At 45.5% G+C, this 26,575-nt stretch overlaps 1 protein-coding gene and 1 long non-coding RNA gene across 2 annotated transcripts; one reads left to right on the forward strand and one right to left on the reverse strand.

The window, feature by feature from the left end:
• Nucleotides 1–26,377, reverse strand: LOC140389650 (uncharacterized). Its single transcript, XR_011934437.1, has 3 exons — nt 25,944–26,377; nt 16,584–16,694; nt 1–678 (listed from the first exon to the last, which is right to left on the reverse strand). It is a non-coding gene; the product is annotated as an uncharacterized lncRNA (long non-coding RNA).
• On the forward strand, nt 9,709–22,036 carry LOC140389649 (zinc finger protein 639-like). Its single transcript, XM_072473968.1, has 3 exons — nt 9,709–10,003; nt 16,649–16,720; nt 17,501–22,036. The coding sequence occupies exons 1-3, from the start codon at nt 9,946–9,948 to the stop codon at nt 18,655–18,657; spliced, it is 1,287 nt and encodes a 428-aa protein (XP_072330069.1). The 5' UTR covers nt 9,709–9,945; the 3' UTR covers nt 18,658–22,036.
• Nucleotides 26,378–26,575: the final 198 nt, after the last annotated feature.

Raw genomic sequence — 26,575 nt, forward strand, 5'->3', positions numbered from 1 at the left:
ACAACTCAGTTTTATTACTAACAATATTTACAATGGTAAACTGGTCACTGTGGTTCATTCATTACCCTTGAATCTGTGGACCTATCCCTGACACTATCTTGGAGTGGCACTCAGCACATGGTGGATGTCTGAGTGGATTGCTGTGAGCTCCGTGCCCTGAGCTGTCTGCTGCTGGAATCACCGGGAAGTGTTGTGTTCCCCGTTTTATAGTGTGTATGTTCTTGCCTGTGATTGGCTGTGGTGTTGTGTGTGTATTGATTGGTCCGTTGATCTGTCCATCAGTATGTACGTATGTTTGCACCATGATGTTTACCTGAATACCATGACAATTTGTATTTAACAAATCCACGCTGACTTTCATTTATTACACTTTTTCAAATTATTTGGTCCTTAATTAATCTGTAGTTGTTGGATTTATCTCTCTCCCTTTTTAAACAGATGTGACATTTGGAATCATCCAGTACATTGGCACTGCCACATATTGAAGGAAGATTCGAAGATTGTGGTCAGAGCCCCTGCAATTTCCTCCTTGCTTCCCTCAGTAAGTAAGGATGCATCCCATCAGGATTAGAAGAATTTCTACTTTGAGGAAAGCCAACCTTTTAGGTGTCTCCTTTTTATTGTTATCTTGTCCAATGGCAGCATGAAGTAATTGCCTCCTCCTTGGCTGCTACATTCCTGTTTGTTTGTGAAGACAATTGCAAAATAGTCATTTTGTATCTCAGTCGTGCCCTTAGTCTCCAACAGAATATCTCTCTTCCATCTCTAACCTGCCCCACTCTTTCTTTGACCGCTCTTTTACGATTTATGTGTTTATGACTAGTTGAGTTTCCGTTTATTTTAGAGACTAATCTCTTCTTATTCCCTTTTGTCTTCTGTACTCTATTTTTAGTTTGGTTCTCTATTGTATTATGAAGCTCCAGGTAATAACATTTGCAAATGTCACACGATCGGATGTCACGTGATCCAACTTTCAGAGATACTTCTAACCAGGGTTGGCAATTTTCTGAGATGGGTCGTTCCACCATGGGATCTAGGCAAGGGACATGGTTCTTAGACAGACTAAATATCCTCTGGTATCTGCTTCACATTTGTTTATTAGTATTACATCTAAACAGGTTGCAGAGGAGGCACGCTGCTCCTAGGCATGATTCCAACCTCTCTCTAAAGAGTCCAAAACATGATTGACTGACTGATGACTGGCACCATCATCCAAGTCAGACATTAACATATCCCACCGCACCTCAAAGCTGTCCTCCGACCCCCTGAGGGCAAATTTGGTTTTCTCCAACCTGAGAAACACGTACAAGTCTCCCAAGCATGCTGCGACTTCCAGCAGCGCAGCCAAGCTCCAATTCAAAAGTGTCCATCGCCGGGCAATTAGAGAGCGAAAGCCAAGACATCAGCCGCTTCCCCTCCTGCACCTCCGATACCCCAAAGATGGCAGCCATCGGATCCGGCTTCATCTCAAACCCTACAATCCTCGATAGGTTCCCAAAAGTTCTCCAACTCCTCACAGCACCAAAACATATGGGCCACCTCCCATACCTCTCTCACCCGTCTACTACCTCTGGGAAAAAAGCACTTATCCGGGCCTGATTCATGTGGACCCTGTACACCACCTTAGACTGTAAAAGACTCATCCTTGCAAAAGGAGGAAGTTGCGTTCACTCGGCGCATTACTTTGCACCAATGTCCCCAACCTATCTCCCTCCACAACTCTTCCTCCCACTGCCGCTTGATCCTTTTTACTAAGATCGTGCCCTGCTGTCCAAGCCACCCTTTTATGTCCACAATCCTACCATCTCTCCTTCATCCAGGAGCAACATTTTCTCCAAAAGCATATATCCCGGTATCTGAGGGAATGAGGGCCGCTCCTTGAACGCAAAGTCCCGGACCTGCCAGTATCTGAACTCACTCCCCCATGGTAGCTCAAACTTCTCCCTCAGTTCCTCTAGCCCAGCAAACTTGCCCTCCACAAACATATCCCTGATCCACACTAGTCCTTCTTCCCTCCATTTCCTGTACATCCCATCCATCCCCCCCGCCCCCCCCGGCGCATACCTATGATTCCCACACAGTTGAGTCATAACCGACATGTGCCCCAGTTTAAAATACCTCCTCGGCACGTTCCAAATTTTTGTGGATGACTCCACCACCGGACTGCTCGTGTACTTCCTCAGGGCGAACAGCAGCAAGGCTGTCACTAGGGCCCTCAGGCTTGTCGCCACGAAAAGCCCCTCCTCTAACCTGACCCAATCTATCGCCACCATCATCTCACCTTTTCCACATTCTCTGCCCAGGGTTCTCTCTGCCATTTCCAGATCTAATGGTGACCTCAGACTTCATTTATTTTTCTGTCTGATGCAAACCATCTTCTTAAGCCCCTCCCCATCTCCTTCACTTCCAACAATTAATATGATGAGCTCATAAACTTTCTCACTGGGATTGAGATTATCTGATCAGCTGCCTCTGTTCCTTCCCTCCCTTCTCTCAGCCCATCGAGGCAAAGATCGTCCCATGCCCGAGCCCTAAACCCACATCTTTCTCTGGTTCCTCTCCTATCTATTTCCCTGCATGCCGTCTCAAACCTATCTCATCCATCAGCCCCAGTTTCAGCTCCCTAACCCAACTCCTCCTAAACTGCTAACCAACTCCCCTCCTGGCTCCTATGTTAGCTGATATTGTTAAGAGTTCTCTCTCCCCAAGTACTGTTCTCTCCTACAAATCTGCCGTTATCACCTCTCTCCACTGGAGAACAAAACTCTTGACTCCATCATCCTTGCAAACTACCCACTTCATCTCCAACTTCCCTTTCCTCTCTTAAGTCTTTGTACATGTTGTTGGCTCCAAATCCCATGCCCATTATTCCTGGACCTCCAGGTTTGAATCCTTGCAATTGGGTTTCCACCTCTACATTACTCTAGCATTGGCGGCCATGCCTTTAGCTACAAAGGCCCTAAGCTCTGGAATCCCCTCCCTTAAATGTTTCTGCCTTGCCTCTTCTCTTTACTATACCAAGGGGACAATTTGCATGGACCAGTCTTGAGCTTTTCAAAACATTTTGTGCAAGCAGCTGCTGCTGGTCTTCAATCCAGGCTGCTTCTACATTCACTTACAATAACATGGTCGGCAGCGGCTTGGTTGGTAGCACTCTCACCCCTGAGGTATTAGGTTGTTGGTTCAAGCCCCATTTCAGAGTGTGGAGGACAAAAATCCAGGCAGTGCAGTACTAATGGAATGCTGCACTGTTGGAGGTGACCATAGTATGAGAGAATTATATGAAGGTATGAGATATGATTTGGCTAAGATAGTTTGGGGAACTTCATTACAAGGCATGGTGATGGACATGCAACGGCTAATATTTAAGGAATGAATGAAAGCATTGAAACTGTACATTCCTTTCTGGTGAAAAAACAGGACAAGGAAAGAGGCCCAACCATGGCTGACAAATAAATGAAGGATTAGATCCAACGAGGAGTTGTATAAAGTTGCTCGAAAAAGTAGCAAGCGTGAAGATTGGGAGAAGTTCAGTACAGGAGGAAAAATAGATTAATTAAGAGGGGAAAATAGAGTAAGAGAGTAAACTTGCAAGGAACATAAAAGCGGACTATAAAAGCTTCTATAATGATATAAGAAAAATATTAGTGGTTTTCCAGTGGCCGTATGCAGAGAGCAGTCGCACAGAAGGCGGCTCTTGCCAGAGTACTTTGATTTTGGCCCTTTTCGCTTGATTTCTGGGGTGAAATGTATTAGTTCATTGGGATTTGGTTCCCACATAAAGACATGCCCAAAAGCATAAGACAAGGCAGCAGACAAGCAAAGAATGGTCGTCAGACTTGGAAACCTCTCGAGCCTTGTCTGCTGAGAAAATGCAGAGGCTCCTGCTGAGACTTTGGCCACTCCACTTACGGCCAAGATGCTCACGGGCACCTTGGTGGTAGAACTTAAGATGTTAGGCTCTATCAGGATGTGGGAGTAAAACTGGCAAAGTAGAATGCGGCGTTCAACAAGGCCAAGGCCGCATTGTATAGAAACAGTGTTTGATTTGGTGTGGTGTCTCCTGCACGCTTCCAAGTGACTTACAGCTCGAAGGAAATGGGGACGTTGCCTTTTCACTTGGCCAGGTCTAGCTTTCGTTATCTGCGAATTTGGGTGGCCTATAATTGGGCCTCGCTCCATAAACTAAATTTTGCTAGTCTGGTGAATGGGGTTAAGTCTGACTTGAAGAAGTGGGATAACCTCCCTCTGTCCTTGGCAGGCAGGGTTCAGACGGTAAAAATGGATGTCCTCCCAAGGTTTTTATTTTTGCTTCAGTGTCTCCCTATTTTTCTTCGCAAGTCTTTCTTTGTGAAGGGTAATAAAATGACATTTTCCTTTATTTGGGTGTACACCACCTCACAGATTCATAGGACATTTCTAAAGAGGCAGTCAGGGGGCCTCGAGCTACTTAATTTGTTATTTTATTATTGGGCTGCAAACATTGAAAAAGTACAGAGGTGGCTTAAAGATCTTGATTCAATAGGGACAACTGAGAAGGTGACCAAACAGGTGGATGAGGGTAAAGCAGTTGATGTGGTGTATATGGATTTCAGTAAAGCGTTTGATAAGGTTCCCCACGGTAGGCTACTGCAGAAAATACGGAGGCATGGGATTCAGGGTGATTTAGCAGTTTGGATCAGAAATTGGCTAGCTGGAAGAAGACAAAGGGTGGTGGTTGATGGGAAGTGTTCAGACTGGAGTCCAGTTACTAGTGGTGTACCACAAGGATCTGTTTTGGGGCCACTGCTGTTTGTTATTTTTATAAATGACCTGGAGGAGGGCATAGAAGGATGGGTGAGTAAATTTGCAGATGACACTAAAGTCGGTGGAGTTGTGGACCGTGCGGAAGGATGTTACAAGTTACAGAGGGACATAGATAAGCTGCAGCGCTGGGCTGAGAGGTGGCAAATAGAGTTTAATGCAGAAAAGTGTGAGGTGATTCATTTTGGAAGGAATAACAGGAAGACAGAGTACTGGGCTAATGGTAAGATTCTTGGCAGTGTGGATGAGCAGAGAGATCTCGGTGTCCATGTACATAGATCCCTGAAAGTTGCCACCCAGGTTGAGAGGGTTGTTAAGAAGGCGTACGGTGTGTTAGCTTTTATTGGTAGAGGGATTGAGTTTCGGAGCCATGAGGTCATGTTGCAGCTGTATAAAACTCTGGTGCGGCCACATTTGGAGTATTGCGTGCAATTCTGGTCGCCGCGTTATAGGAAGGATGTGGAAGCATTGGAAAGGGTGCAGAGGAGATTTACCAGAATGTTGCCTGGAATGGAGGGAAGATCTTATGAGGAAAGGCTGAGGGACTTGAGGCTGTTTTCGTTAGAGAGAAGAAGGTTGAGAGGTGACTTAATTGAGGCATACAAGATGATCAGAGGATTGGATAGGGTGAACAGTGAGAGCCTTTTTCCTCGGATGGTGATGTCTAGCATGAGGGGACATAGCTTTAAATTGAGGGGAGATATAGGACAGATTTCAGAGGTAGGTTCTTTACTCAGAGAGTAGTAAGGGCGTGGAATGCCCTGCCTGCAACAGTAGTGGAGTCGCCAACACTAAGGGCATTCAAATGGTCATTGGATAGACATATCGACAATAAGGGCATATGTAGATGGGCTTTAGAGTGATTTCACAGGTCGGCGCAACATCGAGGGCCAAAGGGCCTGTACTGCGCTGTAATGATCTATGTTCTATGTTCTATGAAGGGGAGCTCTTGTAGGTATACAAGTCTGAGGGTTTTGGCTACTGCTCCGCTTCCATTTTCCCCTGCAAAATTTACTTCAGGCCTGGCAGTGGTGGCCACTCTGAGGATTTGGAGACAGTTCAGGCAACATTTTAAGCTGGGCTCAATTTCGCTGTTAGCCCCAATCTGCAGGAATCATCTCTTTGTGCCTTTGGGTTTGGACTCATCATTCGAGTCATGGGAGAGGGAGGGACGGATGAGGGTTGGGGACATGTTGATAGAGGGGGCGTTCACCGGTTTTGAGGAGCTGTTGGCTAAATTCTAATTCCCAAAGACATACATATTTCAGTTTTTCAGGCCCGCGACTTCTTGCCAATGAGATTCCTTCTTTCTCCTGGCATCTTCATCCTCTCTTTTGGATAGGGTCCTTTCGCTGACAGAGTTAGGGGAGGGGATGATTTTGAACATTTATGGCTGGATCTTGGTGGTGGAGCAGGCTCCATTGGCTGAGGTGAAGAGGAAATGGGAAGGGGAGCTGGGCTAGGTTTTTCATGGGGGGGGTGGGGGGAGCGTGGAGCGAGGTTATTCACAGGGTCAACTCCACCTCCTCATGTGCTAAGCTCAGCTGATTCAGTTCAAGGTGGTGCATTGGACACATTTGATCAGGGGGTGGATGTAGGGTTTTTCTCAAGGGTGGAGGATAGGTGTAAGCGTTGTTCTGGGGGGTGGGGGGGGGGGCAAGGGGGGAATCATATGCATAAGATCTGGACATGTCCAAAAGTGGTTAGCTTCTGGGTCTCCTTCTTCAGCACCATGTCAGGGGTTCTTGGTATCGAGCTGGAGCCTGATGGCTGATTTTGGGGTCTCGGACTCACCGGTGCTGTAGTCGAGGTGGAGGCAAATGTCCTCGCCTTCGCCTCATTGATAGCTTGGAGGTGAGTTCTGGTTAGTTGGAGGTCTCCTGTTCTATCCAATGCCTTGGCCTGGTTGTGACCTAATGGAATTTTTCTACTTAGAGAAGGTCAAGTACACCATGAGGGTATCGGTAGGAGGGTTCTACTCTAGATGGCAGCCTATTTTAAGGAGCTACTCACCGTCAATTGTTAGGGGGGGGATTATTGGTTAAGTTTAGTTTTCTTTTGGGGGGATTGGGAGGGTGATGAAGTTTGGAGATTATTTTTTATGTGTTGTGGTTTTACTTTGTTACAATGAAAAATGTTAATAGAAATATTTTTTTGAAAAAGAAAAAAATTAGTGAAGACAAATGTTTTACAGTACGTTACAGTCCGAAACAGGAGAATTTATAATAGAGAACAAGGAAATGGCAGAGCAATTAAACAACTACTTTAGTTCTTTTCTTCACGGAGGAAGACACAGATAACTTCCCAGAAATGCTAAGGAACCGGATTGAAGGAAATTAGTAATACTAAAAAAAAAATGCTGGAGAAATTAATGGGACTGAAAGCCAATAAAATCCCAAGGCCTGATAATCTGCATCCCACAGTACGAAAGGAGGTGGCCATGAAAATAGTGGATGCATCAGTTGTCGTCTTTCAAAATTCTGTTGAATCTGGAACAGTCCTGGCAGATTGCAGTGTGGTAAATGTAACCTCACTATTTAAAAAAAGGAGTGAGGGAGAAAACAGGGAATTACAGATCAGTTAGCCTAACATCAGTAGTAGGGAAAATGCTTGCGCCTATCATGAAGGCTGCGATAACAGGACACTTAGAAAAAAATATCAATGGGATCAGACAAAGTCAACATGGATTTATGAAAGGGAAATCATGGTTTACAAACCTACTGGAGTTTTTTGAGATCATAACTGCGGGAATAGACAAGGGTAAACCATTGGATGTGGCGTATTTGGATTTTCAGAAAGCTTTTGATAAAAGAGGTAAGTGTGCAAAATTAAAGCACATGGAATTGGGGATATTGTATTAGCATGGATTGAGAATTTGTTACTAGGCAGGAAACAGAGAGTAGGAATAAATGGGACCTTTTGGAAGGAGCAGACAGTTAACTAGTGGTATCCCACAGGGATCAGTTCTTGGGCCCCAAGAAAAGGTTTTCTGATGATACGGAATTTGGTGGGAATGTGAGTGGTGAGGAGGATGCTAAGAGACTTCAAGGTGATTTAGACAAGTAGAGTGAGTGGGCAAATACATGGCACATGCAGTGTAACAGGGGTAAACGTTAAGTTATCCACTTTGGACAGAGATACAAAATGGCAGAGTACTCTTTAAATGGTGAAAGATTGAGAAACGTTGATGTACAAAGGGACCTGGGTGTTTAGTACATCAGTCACTGACGGCAAGCATGCAGCCACAGCAAGCAGATAGGAAGGCAAATGGTGTGTTGGCCTTCAACGCAAGAGGATTTGAGTTCAGGAGCAAGGATGCCTTACTGAAACTGTACAGGACCTTGGTGAGACCACACCAAGATTACTGTGTGCAGTTTTGATCTCTTTATCTAAGAAATGGAGTAAAGCAAAATATATTTTCTATGTTTCTATGTAGTTTAAGTCATTAAACCACAGCCTTGCCTGCTGTCTCAGGTGGATGTAAAAAATACCATGCAGTGATTTCAAGGAAGAGGAATTATCCTTGGAGTTCTAGCTGATACTTATCACTCAATCAATATCTTATGCAAAAAGAAAATTGACATGATCATGATCACAATGTGGGAGCGCACAATGTGTAAATTGGTTGCCGTATTTCCTACATTGCAACAGTGATTGGACTTCAAAATTGCTCCACTGGCTGCAAAATGCTTTGGGACATCTTGAGATCATGAAGATTTTTTTAAAATGCAAAAACATATGATCGTCTATCAAGATAAAAAGTCATGATGTGGAGATGCCGGCGTTGGACTGGGGTGAGCACAGTACGAAGTCTTACAACACCAGGTTAAAGTCCAACAGGTTTGTTTCGATGTCACTAGCTTTCGGAGCGCTGCTCCTTCCTCAGGTGAAGGAAGGAGCAGCGCTCCGAAAACTAGTGACTTCGAAACAAACCTGTTGGACTTTAACCTGGTGTTGTAAGGCTTCGTACTAAGATAAAAAGTAATTGTCGAAAAATGGATTTATGTAGAAGGATTCTTTTTTATCATAGGTTGTTGCTGGCAAAGTCTACATTTGAGTGGCCCATCCCCAAAATTGTAAAGGTCAGGCAAGATGTCTATGTGGAGTTTGCACCTTCTCCCCGTGTTTGAGTGGTTTCCTCCGGGTGCTCCGGTTTCCTCCCACAGTCCAAAGATGTGCAAATTCGGTGGATTGGCCATGATTAATGTGCGGGGTTACGGGGATAGGGTGAAGAAGTGGGCCTAGGTGGAGTGCTCTTTCGGAGGGTCGGTGCAGGATCGAAGGGCCAAGTGGCTCCCGTCTGCACTGTAGGGATTCTATGGATTTGACTGTGAACCTGGGATGACATGTGTGCCAGAGCAGGTAGACATAGACATAGAACATACAGGCCATTTGATGGAGGCCATTCGGCCCATCGAGTCTGCACCGACCCACTTCCACCCTATCCCCGTAACCCAATATCCCCATCTAAAGTTTTTGGACGCTAGGGGCAATTTAGCATGTCCAATCCACCTAACCAGCACATCTTTGTACTGTGGGAGGAAACAGGAGCACCCGGAGGAAATCCACAGACATGGAGAGAGCGTGCAGACTCCGCACAGACAGTGACCCAGCGGGGAATCGAATCTGGGACCCTGGCGCTGTGAAGCCACAGTGCTATTCACTTGTGCTACCGTGCTGCCCAGGTAACGTCCCAAAAGGTGATTGAACCAGATTAAAATGTGGATTACTAGTTCAATGATATTAGCAGAACACCACCGTCCGCCCCCTCCAGAAAGGGCTGGGCCATGGACATGCAGCGAGCCTTCGACGTTTTGAATGTGGTTTGGAAAATAAGGACGCTCCCTCTGCGCGCGCAGCGGAAATCCGGCACGGAAGTGGCGCTGACGTCATCCTGGTAGGGAGCGTCTCCATTTGTGAGCGTGGCCGAGTGAGGAGCGAATCAAAGGAACAGAGGCAGCGGCTCGGAGGCCTTGTGGAGCCGGGGAACGAGTGGCTGCCAAGCCGAACGGCAGCTGCCCTGTTCAGGCGAAGGGACTGGGCCTTTTCTTGCTGCTTCACACACGGACAGAGAGGCCGGGCAGCCGCCGCAAGCTGCAGGCCGCAGGGGCCGGGCTAAGAGACACATTCAGCCGGGACACCATGAGTGAAAGTGGCAACAGGAAGAGGAGGAAGAGTTTAAATCCCTCGCGTTACTCCGGTAATAAAGACTTCAGTATTTTGGGAGGGAGGAGGAAGCCTTCCAATGAACTTCCCCTTCCAATGGGGGGGAATAAAATTGACCAAATAATAGGGAAGGGGTATCACACTGACCAGGTGACTGGGTGGGGGTATCACACAGACCCGGTGACTGGGTGGGGGTATCACACTGACCCGGTGACTGGGTGGGGGTATTACACAGACCTGGTGACTGGGTGGGGGTATCACACTGACCTGGTGACTGGGTGGGGGTATCACACTGACCCGGTGACTGGGTCGGGGTATCACACTGACCCGGTGACTGGGTCGGGGTATCACACTGACCCGGTGACTGGATGGGGGTATCACACTGACCCAGTGACTGGATGGGGGTATCACACTGACCCGGTGACTGAGTGGGAGTATCATACTGACTGGGCGGGGTTATCACACTGACCCAGTAACTTGGTGGGCGTATCACACTGACCAGGTGACTTGGTGGGGGTATCACACTGACCAGGTGACTGGGTGGGGTATCACACTGACCAGGTGACTGTGTGGGGGTATCATACTGACTGGGTGACATTATCATACTGACCAGGTGACTGGGTGGGGTATCACACTGACTAGGTGGGGGTATCATACTGACCAGGTGACTGGGTGGTGTTATCATACTGACCAAGTGACTGGGTGGTGTATAACACTGACTGTGTGGGGTATCATACTGACCCAGTGATGGACAGGGGTGTAACTCTGACCATGTGACTGGGAGGGTGTATCACACTGACCGGGCAGTTATATCACACTGACCAGGTGACTGAGAGGGAATATCACTCTGACCGGGTGACTTGGCACGGCATGTCACGGGGACCTGGGTTCAGTTCCAGTCATGGGTGACTGTGTGTAGTTTGTCCGTTCTTCCTGTGTCTGCATGAGTTTCCTTGAGGTGCTCTGGTTTCCTCCATCAGTCCAAAGATATGCCAGCTAGTTGGATTGGCCTTGTTAATTTGCCACATATCCACATAGTGTGGGGCGTGGTCAGATATTACAGTCGGTCAATACCCTGCCACCACAATCCCGGGGAGTAGCGACGTACCCACTACAAAGATATCAATAGGGGAGTCCAAAATGATTAGGTGGGGTTACGGGGATAGGGTTATGCTCTTTCACAGGGTCAGTGCAGACTTGGTGTGCCAACTGGCCTCCTTCTGCACTGCAGGGATTCTAGGATTCTAAGAAACAGAGGCAGGTGATCACAGATGATTTGGCAAAGATGACTAAGCCCACTCATGCAGCTCGGGACAGTGCAGAACAGCGGCTGGAGGAACAGGACTCAAATGATATGGAAGGTTTAGGAGATGGTCACTGATCACGGTGACTGGACCGCCTCCTTGGAGGCAGGGGTAGCGATGTTGGCAGAGGGACAGAAATCATTGAAGGCCTAGGTCGACGACCTGGTGAATCGCTGCAGATGTCAAAATTTGAGGATCATTGGGCTGCCGGAGGGCATAGAAGGTGCGATTGCCAAGAACCACGTGCCAAAGATGTTTGGGAAGCTGGTGAGGGAGTGGGTCTTTGCAAACCCTCCTGAAGTGGACCAGGCCCACTGGCCGTTGCGACAAAGGCCTCGGAAATGTAGACGGGAGGATCATCCTGTCAGAATTTATCAGGATGTTGGGGCAGAACTGGCAAAAAGGCGTGTGGGTTTTTATAAGGCCAAGGCGGCTCTTTACAAGTGCAAAGTGTGATTTGCACTGGTGCACCTGGCTCGCCTGCAGGTCATGTTCGGAGACGGGGACCATAACTATGATACGCTGGAGGAGGCAAACGATTTTGTAAAGAAACAAGGACTGGGGGAAGATTGAATGAAGTTGTTGGTTACACATGACAGTTGAGGTTTTCCTTTTCTCGTCCTCTATTTTTCACATGTCACTGTTATCTTTTTGTCTTTTATCCAGGTCATTGGATTTTGGTTATTATAGTATCGTTGGAAACTGTTGGAAATGTTGGGGAGTGAGGGAGGAGAGGGGGTTGCGGTTGGGTTTGTAGATAGTAGAATGATCTGTATTAAACATGGGTTTGGGTAGGGGGGCTGTCTGTTGATTTATTGTGTGTATAACTGTTTTTTGTTTACCAGGTGGGGGTCACCCTTCTAGCAGATATGCTAGTTAATGGGAGCAAAGTGGGGGAGAAAGCCTCGGCTGGTTACCTGGGGGGGGGGGTTCTGTTTCTTTTGTTCATTAAGGTAACAAGCCTGGGGTGGTTGGGTTTTCTTGTTTGGGAGAGGGGAGGGGTCAGGACTGATGGAAGTGGGGTGTTAGTTTGGTGATCCGGGAAGCGGGGGGTTAGCTGGGACAGGGAGGGGAGGTTGGGGAGCAGTCAGGAGGGGGAAGGGATAGATTGCTGATATTGAAGCTTTATTTGTTGATGTACTCATTTAAGGGGTGTGGCAGCATCCATCCTGTGTGGGCCTGGAGCCAATGTGAGGTGGAGCCCTGTTGGCCTTCCGGTGGTCTTGGTGAACGTATGCACACTGAATTGAGACGATACGGACGTTTATCAAATTAGATAGGTCGTGCCCCAAGTTCTTTGCGACATCGGGGGTGGCAAAGGAGCTACTCCTCTTTATGGAGCAGATGGAGGGGTGGGGGATGCGTGGAGATTCAGATACCCGAGGGAGAAGGCGCTTTCCTTTTCGCATGTGTATCGGGTCTCCTCCCGTATTGATTTCTTTGCAGTGGGTAAGTTGCTACTCCCTGGGGTAGTGGGGGCAGAGTATTCACCGATTGTAATATCTGACCACGCTCCACACTATGTGGATATGAGTTTGGAGACGGGCTGTGCTCAGCGACCCCCGTGGAAGTTGGATCCGGTGTAGCTCGCAGATAAGGGGATTGTGAGAGGGCAGCTTCCGCTATTTGAAAATATGTGGAGTTTAATAAGAACGAGGAGGTCTCCTCTTCCACATTTTGTGAAGCGGTTGTCAGGGGGGAGCTAATTTTGATTAAAGCTCATAGAGATAGGTCTGGTACGGCAGAGAAGTGGATGTTGGTGGATTCCATCCTTGACGTGGACTGTCAATACTCTGCTGCCCCAATGGCAGAGCAGTTAGTGAAGAGGAAGAAGCTCCAGGTGGAGCTTTAGTTGGAAGTTGGTGTCGACGGGAAAGACGGTGAGGCAGATGCATTGCGTGAGAGGGATGTTTTTACAAGTATGGGGAGAAAGCCGGCTATTTACGGTTCACGGCGGGGGAGGCGGGTTCCAGTGAAGGGCAATGGGATATTTGAAGTCTTTTACTGGGGGGCTGTACAAATCGGAGCCTCCGGAGGAAGACTTGACTACAGTTCAGTTTCTGGATGGCTTGGTCTTTGCGGCGGTGGATATGGAAAGAGGGCAGAAATTGGAGGCGCTACTCGGGCTGAAGGAAATTATGAAATGTAATTGTCCTATGCAGTTGGGGACTGTGTTGGGGCCACAACATGTTGGACATTTAAAAAAAAATTTAAGAGTACCCAATTCGTTTTTTCCAATGAAGGGGCAATTTAGCGTGTTCAATCCACCTACCTTGCACATCTTTGGCCCATCTCCAAGTTGAATGCTGATGCAAAGCTATTGACTAAGGTGTCAGCAACTCGTTTGGAGGGGTGCCTGCCGGGGGTCATTTCTGAGGATCAGACGGGTTTTGTTAAGAGTCAGAGGTTGTCTGCCAACATTAGAAGACTTTTGAATGTGGTGCTGTCACCTTCCTCGGGGGTCGATCCGGAGGTAATCCATGGACGCAGAAAATGTGTTTGACCGGGTGAAGTGGGGTAACGTTTTGAGGTACTGTGGCTTTTTTGGCTTTGGGCCTAAATTCAATTTGTGGATTAGGCTGATGTACAGGGCCTCCACTACGAGCGTCCATACCAGCACATAAAGTTTTGGTTTTATAGAGGCACAAGGCAGGGATGTCCACTTTCTCCGTTACTGTTTGCTTTGGCAACTGGGCTGCTGGCCTTCGCACTTAGATCATCGGCCGGGTGGAATGGAAGGGTATAGAGAGGGAAGGCAGGGAGTATAGGGTGTCTCTGTATAGACGATTTACTGCTGTACATCATGGACCCTCTCATGTGGGAAAGATAATGGAGGTGCAAAGAAAGTTTGGCTCCTTCTCTGGTATGTGGTCTTCAGGAACGAAGACCTTGACCAGGAGATCCTACTTTTAAGAGAATTCTTATCTCTGGTTTAACCCTCATTTACTTTCATTGGTTTCTAATTCTCAACTGAGACCTCCTGGGTTGTTCAACTGAATGTCTGTAACTCCGAGGATGATTTGTTAATCAAACATTGGACATTACTTAAGGTTGAATGGTGCCTATCAAAACTAGCTTAGCGTCTGATTTTGCAGTCTTAGGACAATTACTGGATATGTTTTCTCACACTTGCTATGTTTCACAGCTTGACAGAGACCTTAAGAATTGATTAGTTGATTAGACAAAGAACAATACATTCTCAGTGTTGAATACACTGCAATACAATGGTTAATTCATTACATGAGACAATGATTGGATTCTCACAGTCGAGACACTTTTAATATTTTTGCCTCTTAGCTACATGCATTCAACTAGCACCTATATGAATAAAACTATGAATAAAACTAGACTGTATCAGGAGCGGATCTAGAGAGGCTACCATTTTGGCTGGTCAGGACTAGATTTAGTTATCTGGGAATACGAGTGGGCCTCGTTACACAAGTTGAACCTGGCCAATCTGGTAGAGGGGGGTGAATGTGGACCTGAAGAGGTGGAATGCCCTCTAGTTGTCCTTGGTGGGAAGGGTTCAAACGGCCACAGTGAACATTCTTCCAAGGTTCTTGTTTGTGTTTTCAATGTATTCCAGTCTTTCTTCCAAAATCTTTTTTTAGGAGGGTATATAAGTTAATTTTGTCTTTTGTTTGGGTGAGTATGACCCCTTGGGTTCCGAGGGTGTTCCCACAGAGGAACAGGCAGTCGTGGGGGTTGGCATTACCAAATTTGATGTATTATTACTGGGCGGCAAACATTGAGTAAGTGTGGGGTGAGTTGACGATTTGGGGGCAGATGGAGAGGCTTCTTGTACAGGTTCGAACTTAAGTGCGCTTGTTACTGCTCCATTTCCGTTCTCCCCGGCCAGGTACACTACTCTACAAAGCCAGTGGTTATAGCTTCTCTGAGAATATGGAACCAATTCAGACAGCATTTTAAATTAGAGTCCATGTTGCTACTGGCGCCCATCCGTAGGAACCATAGGTACATACCGGCTGGGGTGGATTTGTTGTATAAGATCTGGGAGAGGGAGGCGGTCGAGAAGTTTAGGGATTTGTTTGCAGAGGGTTGGTTTGCTGGGCCGGATTAACATTTCATTTCATAGAATTTACAATGCAGAAGGAGGCCATCGAGTCTACACCGGCCCCTGAAAGAACACCTTTGCTAAGCCCACACCTCCACCTCATCCCATCGTCCAGCAACCCCACCTAACGCTTGGATACTATGGGGCAATTTAGCATGGCCAATCGACCTAACCTGCACATATTTGGACTGTGGGAGGAAACCGGAGCACCCGGAAGAAACCCACAGATATACAGGGAGAACGTGCAGACTCCACACAGACAGTGACCCAAGCCGGGAATCGACCCCGGGTCCCTAGAGTTGAGAAGCAACAGTGCTAATCACTATGCTACCGGGGTATTAATTAATTGGTGGAGAAGTTTCAGCTCCGATGAGGGAATGTTTTTAGATATTTACAGCCACGGAACATTTTGTGAATGGAATTCTCTTCATTTTCTAGACTAACTGCACCTTCTCTTATGGGTAAGGTGCTGTCATTTGGCGAGATAGGGTAAGAGAGGATATCAGATATATATGGGCAGTTGATGGCGAGGAAGAGGGATTCACTGGAGGAAGTACAGGGGAAATGGGAGGAAGAGTTGGGTTTTGTTTTTGCTGGGGGGTGGAGGTGGTGAGGTGCTGCATAGGGTCAATTCTACCTTTTGTGCAAGACTGAATTTGATTCAGTTTAAAGTGGGGCACATGACCAGGGCACGTATGAGTGGGTTCTTTCCGGGTGAGAGGATAGATGTGAGCGTTGCTCGAAGGGGCCAGCAAACCATTCGCATGTGTTTTGGCCCTGGCCTAAGTTGGTTACGTTTTGGGCTTCCTTGACAATGTCAATGATTCTGGAAGTTAGAGGAGAGATGTGCCCAATGGTGGCGATCTTCAGGGTGTCAGACTTGCTGAGGCTGCAGGAGGGGAAGAAGGCCGATGTCTTGGCCTTCGCCTCTCTAGTAGCCCAGAGGTGACTCCTGCTCAGATGGAGCACATCGGTGTCGCCTAAGGTTTCAGCATGGTTGGAGGATTTGTCAGAATTCCTGCATTTGGAAAAGATAAAGAAGGCCATAAGGGGATTGGGGAAGTGTTTTACTCTTGGTGGTGCCGTTCATTACCTTCTTTAAGGAGCTGATTGTCGTCAGCAATTTGAGGGTGGTGGGGGGGGGGGAAGTGTCAGGTTCACATTGTTTAGCAAGTTGCAGAAGCATTGACCTTGCCTACAGGAAAGCAAGGACAAGGGAGAAATGTGTTAGTTACCATAGAATGGTTCCCCGAAGGTTGATGGTGGGATTCATCCTCTAAATGTTCTTGTTGCCTTGTAGGGTCTGACTCCACAGTTGAAGATGAAGACGAAAACAGTCCTGAACACTGTAACAATTCAAGCGATTCACAAGGTTGGTTAAAATTGTTTTGTGGGGAATGCCTGTATCTGTAAATAATACCTTCTATTTATCCACTAAGGTCAAAATTATGCACTCAAGTCACTAAACGCAGGGTATATCTCTCAAATGTTGGTGGTCTGAATTGGATTTTTCAACTGGAGTGTTTCTTAATTGCAACATTTTTGGGAGTGCCAATTGATTATAATATTGTTAGCTGGCCTACAAATTCCAAGAAACCAAAGGAAACTCCTTGGAAATGACTTATTTTCTGATTATTTGCTCCCCTTTTCTCTTCCCCGCATTTTTCTCACTGTACCATCTCCTTAAAGCACTGGATTGTGTTGGGATACAGTTCCAAAATTGCTGGTAGCTCTCTGGATCCTTACTCACGAAGTGACCATTCTTTGCCCGAGTGTATGGACAATTGTGGGTGGTGGAGGTTAGATTTGCACCTTGCTACTCGGATGCAGAACTACTGTTCTAGATCTACTGCCATTATAGAAACCATATGATTTTAAATAATCAAAACAGAAAGTGCAGGAAACCTCAGCATCTGTGGAGAGCGAAACAGGGTTAATTCTTCGAGTCCGATGTGACTCTTGTTTGGAACTCTTTTATTCATTTGTGTTTTAACTTTATCTTTGTCCCACTCCCCCATGAGCTGATACTGACATTTGTGGGGAGGAAAGGTTTGAAATTTGTGTTCTCAAAAACTAGGGGAGGCGAAAATGTGGTAGTTTTAAGAGTAGCTTAAATGTATCAATGCATTTAATTTACTTTCTCTTTTTCCAGACCTTTGCATGACAGTGAAGCCAATAAACTCTGTTTTGAAAGGGACTAGCAAGAGGCAGTGTGGATTTGATAACTGGAGCCCATTTAATGACCAAGAGAGTAAATTTAACACATACCATCCTGAACAAGAAGTTTCAACTGGCAGCAAACACCAAGATGATACAACAGAAAGTTCAGTTAGCGATGGCTCGGAGAGACGGGCCAAATCTCCTTGCTCAACAGTTCTTTATCAACATAAGTGGCCTCTGCGAAAACCGTCTTGTGATGGGCTCTACAGCTGCGAGCACTGTGACTTCAACAGCAAGTACCCGCTGGAGCTGAAGCAGCATGTTATTCTCAGGCACACGGACACGCTGCCTAACATCTGTCCAGTTTGTAAGCGAGAATTTCTAACGTACAATCTGCTCCACAAGCATTTGCAGGTCCATGAGACAGAAGAGCCAAACGCCTGCCAGTTGTGCAGCTACAGTGCTCAAAACCCAAAGGAGCTTGAGTTACATGTGGCTGATGTCCACAGCACTGAGTATCTGTACTGGTGCGAGCAGTGCAACATTCACTTCTGTAGTACCAGTGAGCTCCATCTGCACTTGCAGCAACATGATGGCGATGAGCAGTACCTCTGCCAGTTTTGTGAGTATGGCACAGATGATGCTGCTGAGCTGCACAGCCACGTCCTTGCTGAACATGCGTACAGCCTCATGGAGATGAACGACAGCTCCGAGGATGGACTTCAGGGACCTGCGGGTTTTATGAGTAAAGTGAGCTTTGACCGAGAGAGAAACTTCTTTATCTGTCAGTCGTGTGGCTACAGAAGCCGGTTGTATGGTAATGTCAACCGCCATGTGGCAATTGAGCATGCGCGGTTCTTTCCATATGTGTGCGACGATTGCGGGAAGGGGTTTTGCAACACAGCTGAATATAACAAACATTTGAACTTGCACTCATCTCAGGAGATCTACTTGTGTCAGTACTGTGATTACTCTACTGAGCAAATTGCAAACCTCCGAACACACATAGACATGAGCCATGCTGCAGCGCTTCCATACAAATGTGAAATGTGCATGTTGCGATTTGCAAGTGACGGTGAGCTCATGTGGCACCTTGCAAAGCACAAACAGAACAATGAACTGCTATGGTATCAGGGGTATGATTATTAAATAACATCTTTTAAACTTGGTTACCGTGGCTGCATCTGTAAAATTTCAAAAGTGAGAAACTAGATATGTTTCTTTTTTTTATTATCTGGAGGATGTTCCTGTGGATGGTTCCATGTAAATCCTGACAAGCCTCTGACTATCAGATAATCCATGATGGCTTAATTTAAATTTGGGGAGCATTTTCTATTGATTTCTAATTTTGCTGATTGTAGCACATTATATAAAGGTCGCGAACAAAGCAAAATGCCGTCCCAAATTCCAGACTGCCACAAATGCAAACATTATATAGTACAGATTGTGAACTCTGACTGTAAATGGAGAACTGTAAAGGAACAGACAGTCTGTGTCCTAGTGCCTGAAAAGTAAAATTAGCCAGCGGTAGAGTTTCTCAATTTGGGTGTGATCAGTAATCCATGCACAAATGGTGGCCAAAATTGAACTAGTTTTTGGATGTGCTTTCCCCCCCCCCCCCCCTCCAGTTTCCACTCCAACTCATTTATATATCACTGGGTACAACATCTGCCGTGAACCAGCTCAACTGGGCAGCGTTTTAGAAACTATTTTTAAACTTTAAAAAAAAAGTCATTGATCTATTTGTATAATAACCAGGTGCAATTTGATCAATATAGCTGAAAATGGATTCATCACAAATAATAAGCCTTTTAATCAATGTCCAGTCGTCACCCTTGAATAACTTGCATTTCGAATAACTGCAATTGACAAATCAAACTATACATTTGCTGGTTAAAAATGGTTTACAGAAGTCAGTTTAAAATTTTATGCAGTATCCTTGTGTCCAAAGGAGCAGTTTAAATTTAAGAGCCTCCTTGAAGATTCACAAGCGAACACAATTAGCTAAAATTCATACAAACGACTAGTTTGATCTGGAGGTTGTGGGGCTGGACCAGCTTCTAGAACAATGTTTTGTAAACTAGCGTGGAAATGCAATTGGCGCTTAAGAATTTGTGATTTTTGGGCGAATTGCAATGAAAGGTCCATGCAACCAAATGGAAGATCCAGACCCTGCTTTCTGTAAAATCATTGGGTTGTTTGCAGAGTATTTTCTCATCTTTCTTTGGTCTTGCAATGGGAAGCAGGGTATTTACAGGTTGTGTTGCATAGGAGAGAGGAGTACAATAGAGTATAAGAGGAAGAAGGGAAACGTCTGCATCTCTCAGGCATATCAGTGGAGTAATATGAGCTGGATGTGTCACCCACCAACTGAACTATCCTAAGCAAACTGAGTGTTGGGAGAAGGCCAGACCATACTTTTGGTAAAATTACAGGACAAAATTAAAGTTGGATGTGTCGCAGCAAAAGATTAATATCCTTGGGGGGGGGGGGGGGGGGCGGGAGACACCTCTTTAAACCTTATTGCAAAAGTTGATTATTAAGATACAACAATGCTGTTCTTTCTGGGGCTTCACCACATTAAAGTTGGTTAGTAATGGGCCAATGACTTGCAATATTCCTGCTTGCCGGTGTAAATATAAAATGGTGCTTCCTACTAATAAATCCACTGTGTCAGAGTGCATCTCAGAGTTGGATGGGTGTGATGGTAGATGTATATACACTGAAGATGCTTCTTGTACCTGAGAGTGTCTAGCATTTTGGTGACTTCATGGGTATCACCTGAGTACGGAGATTGGATTTACTGACCTATTCTGTAATTCACTGACTCGTTTAGTATTTATTTTGAAGATATCTAGACCGTGGGATGTAGTGCAGTATGACGGATCTCAAACCAACTTTTTTGAAAGCGGTTTGGGCAAAAGTTCACTCCCTTCTCTATGATGTATATCGGTATGATTAAGTAGGCTGTATAGAGCTGATTGTGCTAAAGATCGTGTCGTGATGGAGTAAGTGGCATCAATTGTGAAACTTAAAATAAACTTTGCCAGCTCGGTTGGAAATTATGGTTACCTTGTTTCATTATATTAAGTGTGGATGCATTCTTAGATACACAATAAGCAAAACTTACCTTTAGGTTCTCTTTTGGTTTGTGACGGAGAATTACTTTTAATATTTGCCTACTGCATAAAAATACTCAATGTACACACGTTAATTGTACATTTGGTTGAATTGAATAGAATATTATATTGCTAGTCATGGTGTAAAATTGGGTATAAAAGATTAGTTTTTATTTGCAGTTGAATAAAGTGTGGGACGGACTGATCCATAATGTAATTTATTTATTTTCACCTGCTAACACCTGTGATTAGGCCAGCAGATGACCTCCTACTAGCTGGAAGAGTCCTTTCCAGCTCCTGAGAAGGCTGGAGCTCGTGTACCACACAAATCACAACTTTTAGCATCTAATTGGCAGTTGGACAGAGGCCATAAGAGTGACTGGAATGCAACATGGAAATGTCGAACAGGTCCTGTAAAGAAGCTTTCTTGAGATTGAGAATAGGCTTATTTGATCTTAATAGTGACATCATTTACCTTGAATTCAAAGTTCCCCAAATCCATGGTTTTAATTTCTACATTAAGGCATTGCAGAATATCAATTGAAGACACTTTTAATCAATTCAAAACTAACAAAGTTTTTACAGTTTAAGCCTGGTCTAATTAGTCAAATATTCATCTTGTTTTGTATGAAAGGAATTACATTGGTGAACACTTTGTTTTTACAAAGTATCAACTTATTTATATTTAAAGGGTGGAGGAAATAAAACCTGAGCTGATATTCAACTGTTAATAAGACCAACAAAGAAGGACAATGTTGTTTTATAATACCATAATGTTTTGATTGGGGTGAAAAGATGCAGTGAATTCCCTGTTGGCAACAAGTCTCTGTCCCTTGCCCCCAACCTCCAGTTACAGAAGATTTCAAATTGTGCACATGGCATTTGCCAAGTATAATCTTTTGTCTTGACTTTGTTTGAAAATGTACCCCTCTGTTAAAAGAAACATAATATAAAGGAGTTACGTAAAGCTTCACAAATGATGCAAAAATGTACTGGTACCTTTACACAAATTCCTGTAGAATCCCATTTATATTTTGGAGGGCAAAGTGGTAGCAAAAATAGCATTTAAAGTTATTTTTAAAGTATTTGACAAATGAAATACTTAAGGTAACTTGTATATGCAATGTGACTTGTTGCGATTTCTCAATGTTTGACACAAGTAACTTTGTATTTGCTTATTTTTGTACACCTCTGGTTTTGATGGAATCATCATGTTTTAAACAAATGGAGAAGACAACTGCATTATTGTAACATTGCACAGCACTCTTAGAAAAGTAACTGACAAAGTGGACTGTATGACAGGAATATTTTCAGACATTTGAAGTGTGAACAGAAAGTAATGTTATACTTGTTATGGAGAGAGTTGTATTATAAGATCATGGTATTAAAATGTAATTTTTGCACTTTGACATGATTCTTTGTTCTCATTACCGCAATCTGTTCAAAAGTTCTGGTTTGCAGTTGACATTTGTTGACAAGCAGTGAGAAAGTTTCAAAAGACCGATCGATCAGAGGTCTCGTGATCATCACTGGGTAATTCTGGTTCAAAATGCACGGGTGTCAAGTGAGACGAGGATTCGGCTCAGAGGTTAGGATGGTTCCTCTCTCTGATAACACATATAATCCTGGCACTCACTGTCGAGACTTTGATGTGAGTAATGGCCACATGGTGGATATCACTGGGGCACCTGAACAGGTAGTGAGAAAATGCAGTCTGAGCCTAAGAACATGATAGGCCATGGAGTAATGTGGAATGCGTTTGGGCCTCTGATTCGTTTATTTGGGCTGAGGAGGCTGGCTAGCTGCTGTCTAGCAATGTAAACTTGGACATCCTGATGTGCACGACACAAAATCAGATCTGAGGGGCAGAACCCCATGACCTCCACACTGCTTCGTACACCAGGTAACAGATGAACAGGGTGGAAGTGAAATGCAGCGAGAGAGAAATTGTGAATTGTGCCCACTTCAGTGGCAGAGTTACACTTAGTGGTGACCTTGTGCTCGGTTTCATTTTTGGCCCTAGTCTTCAGCCGGGATCAGCAGGCCAAAGCCAAAATACATGTAAATTGTCCCTTTCAAACAAAAGGCACAGCCTCCCCTGTACTCTAGCTACCGCCATGCCGATGCTGCCGGGGGCGCAATTCTCCCAAAATGGAACAAAATCCCCCAGCGAGCTCATTTAGCTGCGTGTTTCCCGGGACTCGCTGAAGCCACACATAGCCCTGTTTTGTACAGTGGGGAGTTCCAACGAGAGTTTTATTTTTTGAAAATAAATTTAAGAGTACCCAATTTTTGTTTTCCAATTGAAGGGCAATTTAGCGTGGTCAATCCACCTACGGTGCACATCTTTGGGTTGTGGGGGTAAGACCCACACACACACAGGAAGAATGTGCAAACTTCACACGGAGAGTGACCTGGGGTGGGATCGAACCTGGGTCCTTGCCGCCGTGAAGCAGCAGTGCTAACCACAGCGCCACTGTGCCGCCCTCCAGTGAGACATTATTAAATGGTGTCCCCGATCTCCAAGGCCCCTGAAAAACCACCTCCCCGAACACTATATGGGAGGATACCCGGCCCCAATGCCCATGCATGTGCAAAAAAATGCCAGCTTGTCACCTTGGCCAGGTCAGGCTACTTTACTACGTAGCGTGACCGTTGGATCGTGCCCCCTATCCCACCGAGCCTGAGTGAGGAAGGTTGGGCTAGACAGTGGCTCAGAAATACGACAGCAGGTAAGTCTGGTGGAGGTTATGGTGAGGCGGTTATATTTGCGGCTACGTGAGCCATTCTGAAATGCCCAGATCAGCCTCCCATGAGCTTGCTCACAGCACTCCCTGAAACAACACCAGCCTTTTCTCACTTATTCATCCGGCAGACTGTCACATATCCTGGCAAATATGCTAGCGTCAAGTGCCAAAAAATAACTTTGAAGATTTTTCTGACTGGCTTTGTTCATCACATCAATTAAACGGCATGTTTGTTATGTTTCACTTCCTCAACATTTATGATCAGGCTGTCCACATTTACTATAAATTCTAAACATACATGCAAAATGTGCGGGAGGACCGGCGAACCATGTCCACATGTTTTGGACATGTCCAAAGCTTAGGGGATTTTGGCAGGGGTTTGCGGACATCATGTCCACGGTGTTAAAAACAAGGGTGGTGCTGAGTCCAGAGGTGGCGATTTTCGGGGTGTCGGAAGACCCGGGAATCCAGGAGGAGAAAGAGGCAGACGCTCTAGCCTTTGCTTCCATGGTAGCCCGGAGACGGATACTATTAGCATGGAGGGACTCAAAGCCCCTGAATTGGGAGACCTGGCTATCGGACATGGCTAGCTTTCTCTGTTTGGAGAAAATCAAGTTCGCCTTGAGAGGGTCACTATTAGGGTTCACCCGGAGGTGGCAACTGTTCGTCGGCTTCTTTGTGGGAAATTAATCAGCAGCAGACAGGGGGGGGGAGTAGTTTAGATTAGAGTAGGGGATCAATAAGGGTGGGACCTGTACAGGAGGTAAATGGCTTTTGCACTATGTTTGGTTTCATGTATATTTATTTTGTTGTCACTACCAAAAATACCTCAATAAAATGTTTATTAAAAAGAAAATTCTAAACATACTGATCTAGTGGTAGAGACACGATTTTTTTCCAAGTTATTGATATTGATCACCTTCACGGAATAGTCTCCCACTGCAACTCGGTTTCCAGTGCTTTGAAGTTAATTATCTTATCACTTTAGTGTCATGTAAATCCAGAGGGATTGGAAATGATTTCCTCTGAAAATTTTCAGTAATTTGGGATTTTTCCCCCCCCCCCACTGTTGCTTCTAAATGCCATCATTCACATACCGCCAAAACGTAACTATTAAATTCATCGTTACTTTTACTGCCAAGGAAGGACTGAGGATATCCGTGTACAATTCATTAAATACCAACATTAACATCAAAACTGTCCTGGTCTGAACAGCGGGGACTTTTGGGATTAAGTTCAAAACTGAATCGCTTTCTCTGCAACGTGTGATCATTTCAATGTTAAAACCACTGATAACACTTGATGCAAGCTTGCCCTCCCATATCATCATGTCATCTTGGGTAACTTCATTGCAGTGTTAATGTAAACCTACTTGTGACACTAATAAAGATTATTATTATGAGGGGCATCCATTTGTCCAGAAGCGGGGCCACCAGGAACGGCCACCCTTGCCTCCACCTCCTAACCCCTGGGACATTGAAACCAATTGAGACGTTTCTGTCATCCCAAGATCAGCTCAATCAATGTGGACAAGAATCTAAACTGGATTCTTGCTTCCTCCACGCTGCATTGCCACTGTGACACATCAGAGTGTCCGACAGGGAATTCCTTGTTTTCTCTGAAATGAACATTCGGGCTAATGGTTACCATTCAATTCGTACCCACGACTGCCCGTATTAATGGTTACCATTCGTTTTGTACCCATGACAGCCCGATTTAATAGCTGAAACAATGTGTATCACAGAATAAAATGATAAGATTATTTTACAATGGAAAAAATATAACCGGGGGATGTTTGTTGAAAATAGTCTGGGCTCTGCAACTGGAGCTGAAACTGGCACCAAAGTGTAAACCTGTTTGACAAGGTACAGTAAATGCATCTGGAGCAGAACCTCGTATCAAAATGACATTCACAACAACGTAAGCACAGAATATGAATAATAATCTTTATTGTCACAAGTAGGCTTACATTAACACGGCAACAATGTTACTGTGAAAAGCCCCAAATCGCCACATTCCAGCGCCTGTTCGGGTACACGGAGAGAGAATTCAGAATATCCAAATTACCTAACAGCACGTCTTTCGGGACTTGCGGGAGGAAACCAAAACTGTGCTACCGTGCAGCCCATTCTGCGCTGTAGGGGTTCTAGGAGGAATTCCTGGAATCCAAAGAATCCTTCAGCGCACCTGGAGGCCATTCGACCTATTGAGTCTGCACCAATCCTCCAAAAGAGCACTCCCCGTCCTATCCCTGTAACCCCACCTAATCTGCACATCACAAGTTTGCTGGATACTTTGAAGCCCTCCAAAAGCAGTAAACAGCAACAAAAAACCCCGAGTTGGAAAAAAAAACATTCATTGTGGTTCTTTCAATTTTTAATCAACGTACTGATTAAAATAACTTAACAAGTTGACGATTACCATTAAGAAACAAACTAAAGATATGAGATGAGCAGCAAAAGGTCTGGCTGGAAGTCTCCTTTTGCAGTTAGCTATTTCCTGGACCATCTTATTTTTTAATGTATTTATGCCAGTTAGATGACCACAGTTCACTGAGTGAGGGTCATACCTGAATAAGGAGGCAGGCGAGCCTGGATTTGTTTGAATTCAGGGCAGCATCGCTCTGTATTGTGTTAGTTCATCTCAGAGAGATTAGAGGTTACTCATGAAACCGAGTTAGTTCAAAGGAAGTATCAACCAGTCTTTCTGTAGAGGAAGAATCTGTCTGTCTCTCTGGGAAGAATCAGTCAGTCTGTCAGGGGAGGCTCAGTCTGGCTGGAGAGGGTCAGTCTGTCTGTCTGGGGAGGCCCAGTCTGGGGAGGGTCAGTCTGTCAGGGGAGTGTCAGTCTGTCGGGAGTGTCTGTCTGGGGAGGGTCAGTCTGTCAGAGGAGGGTCAGTTTGTCAGGGAAGGGTCAATCTGTCTGGGGAAGGTCAGTCTGTCTGTCTGGGGAAGGTCAGTCTGTTGGGAAGGTCAGTCTGTCAGGGGAGTGTCAGTCTGTCTGTCTGGGGAAGGTCAGTCTGTCAGGGGAGGGTCAGTCTGTCAGGGGAGTGTCAGTCTGTCTGGGGGGGGGTGTATGTCTGGTGAGGGTCAGTCTGTCTGGGGGGGGGGTATGTCTGGTGAGGGTCAGTCTGTCTGGGGGGGGGTCAGTATGTCTGGTGAGGGGGTCAGTATGTCTGGTGGAGGGGGGGGGGGGTAGTCGG

The sequence above is a fragment of the Scyliorhinus torazame genome, chromosome 14 (genome assembly GCF_047496885.1).
Source record: "Scyliorhinus torazame isolate Kashiwa2021f chromosome 14, sScyTor2.1, whole genome shotgun sequence".
NCBI lineage: Eukaryota > Metazoa > Chordata > Chondrichthyes > Carcharhiniformes > Scyliorhinidae > Scyliorhinus > Scyliorhinus torazame.

Bases quoted from the DNA above. Each gene is read 5' to 3' on its own strand.
- LOC140389649 (XM_072473968.1), top strand. From the start codon at position 9,946: ATGAGTGAAAGTGGCAACAGGAAGAGGAGGAAGAGTTTAAATCCCTCG. The intron at 10,004-16,648 runs GTAATAAAGACT...GTTGCCTTGTAG, and splicing joins AAATCCCTCGCGTTACTCCG to GGTCTGACTCCACAGTTGAA. The intron at 16,721-17,500 runs GTTGGTTAAAAT...CTCTTTTTCCAG, and splicing joins CAATTCAAGCGATTCACAAG to ACCTTTGCATGACAGTGAAG.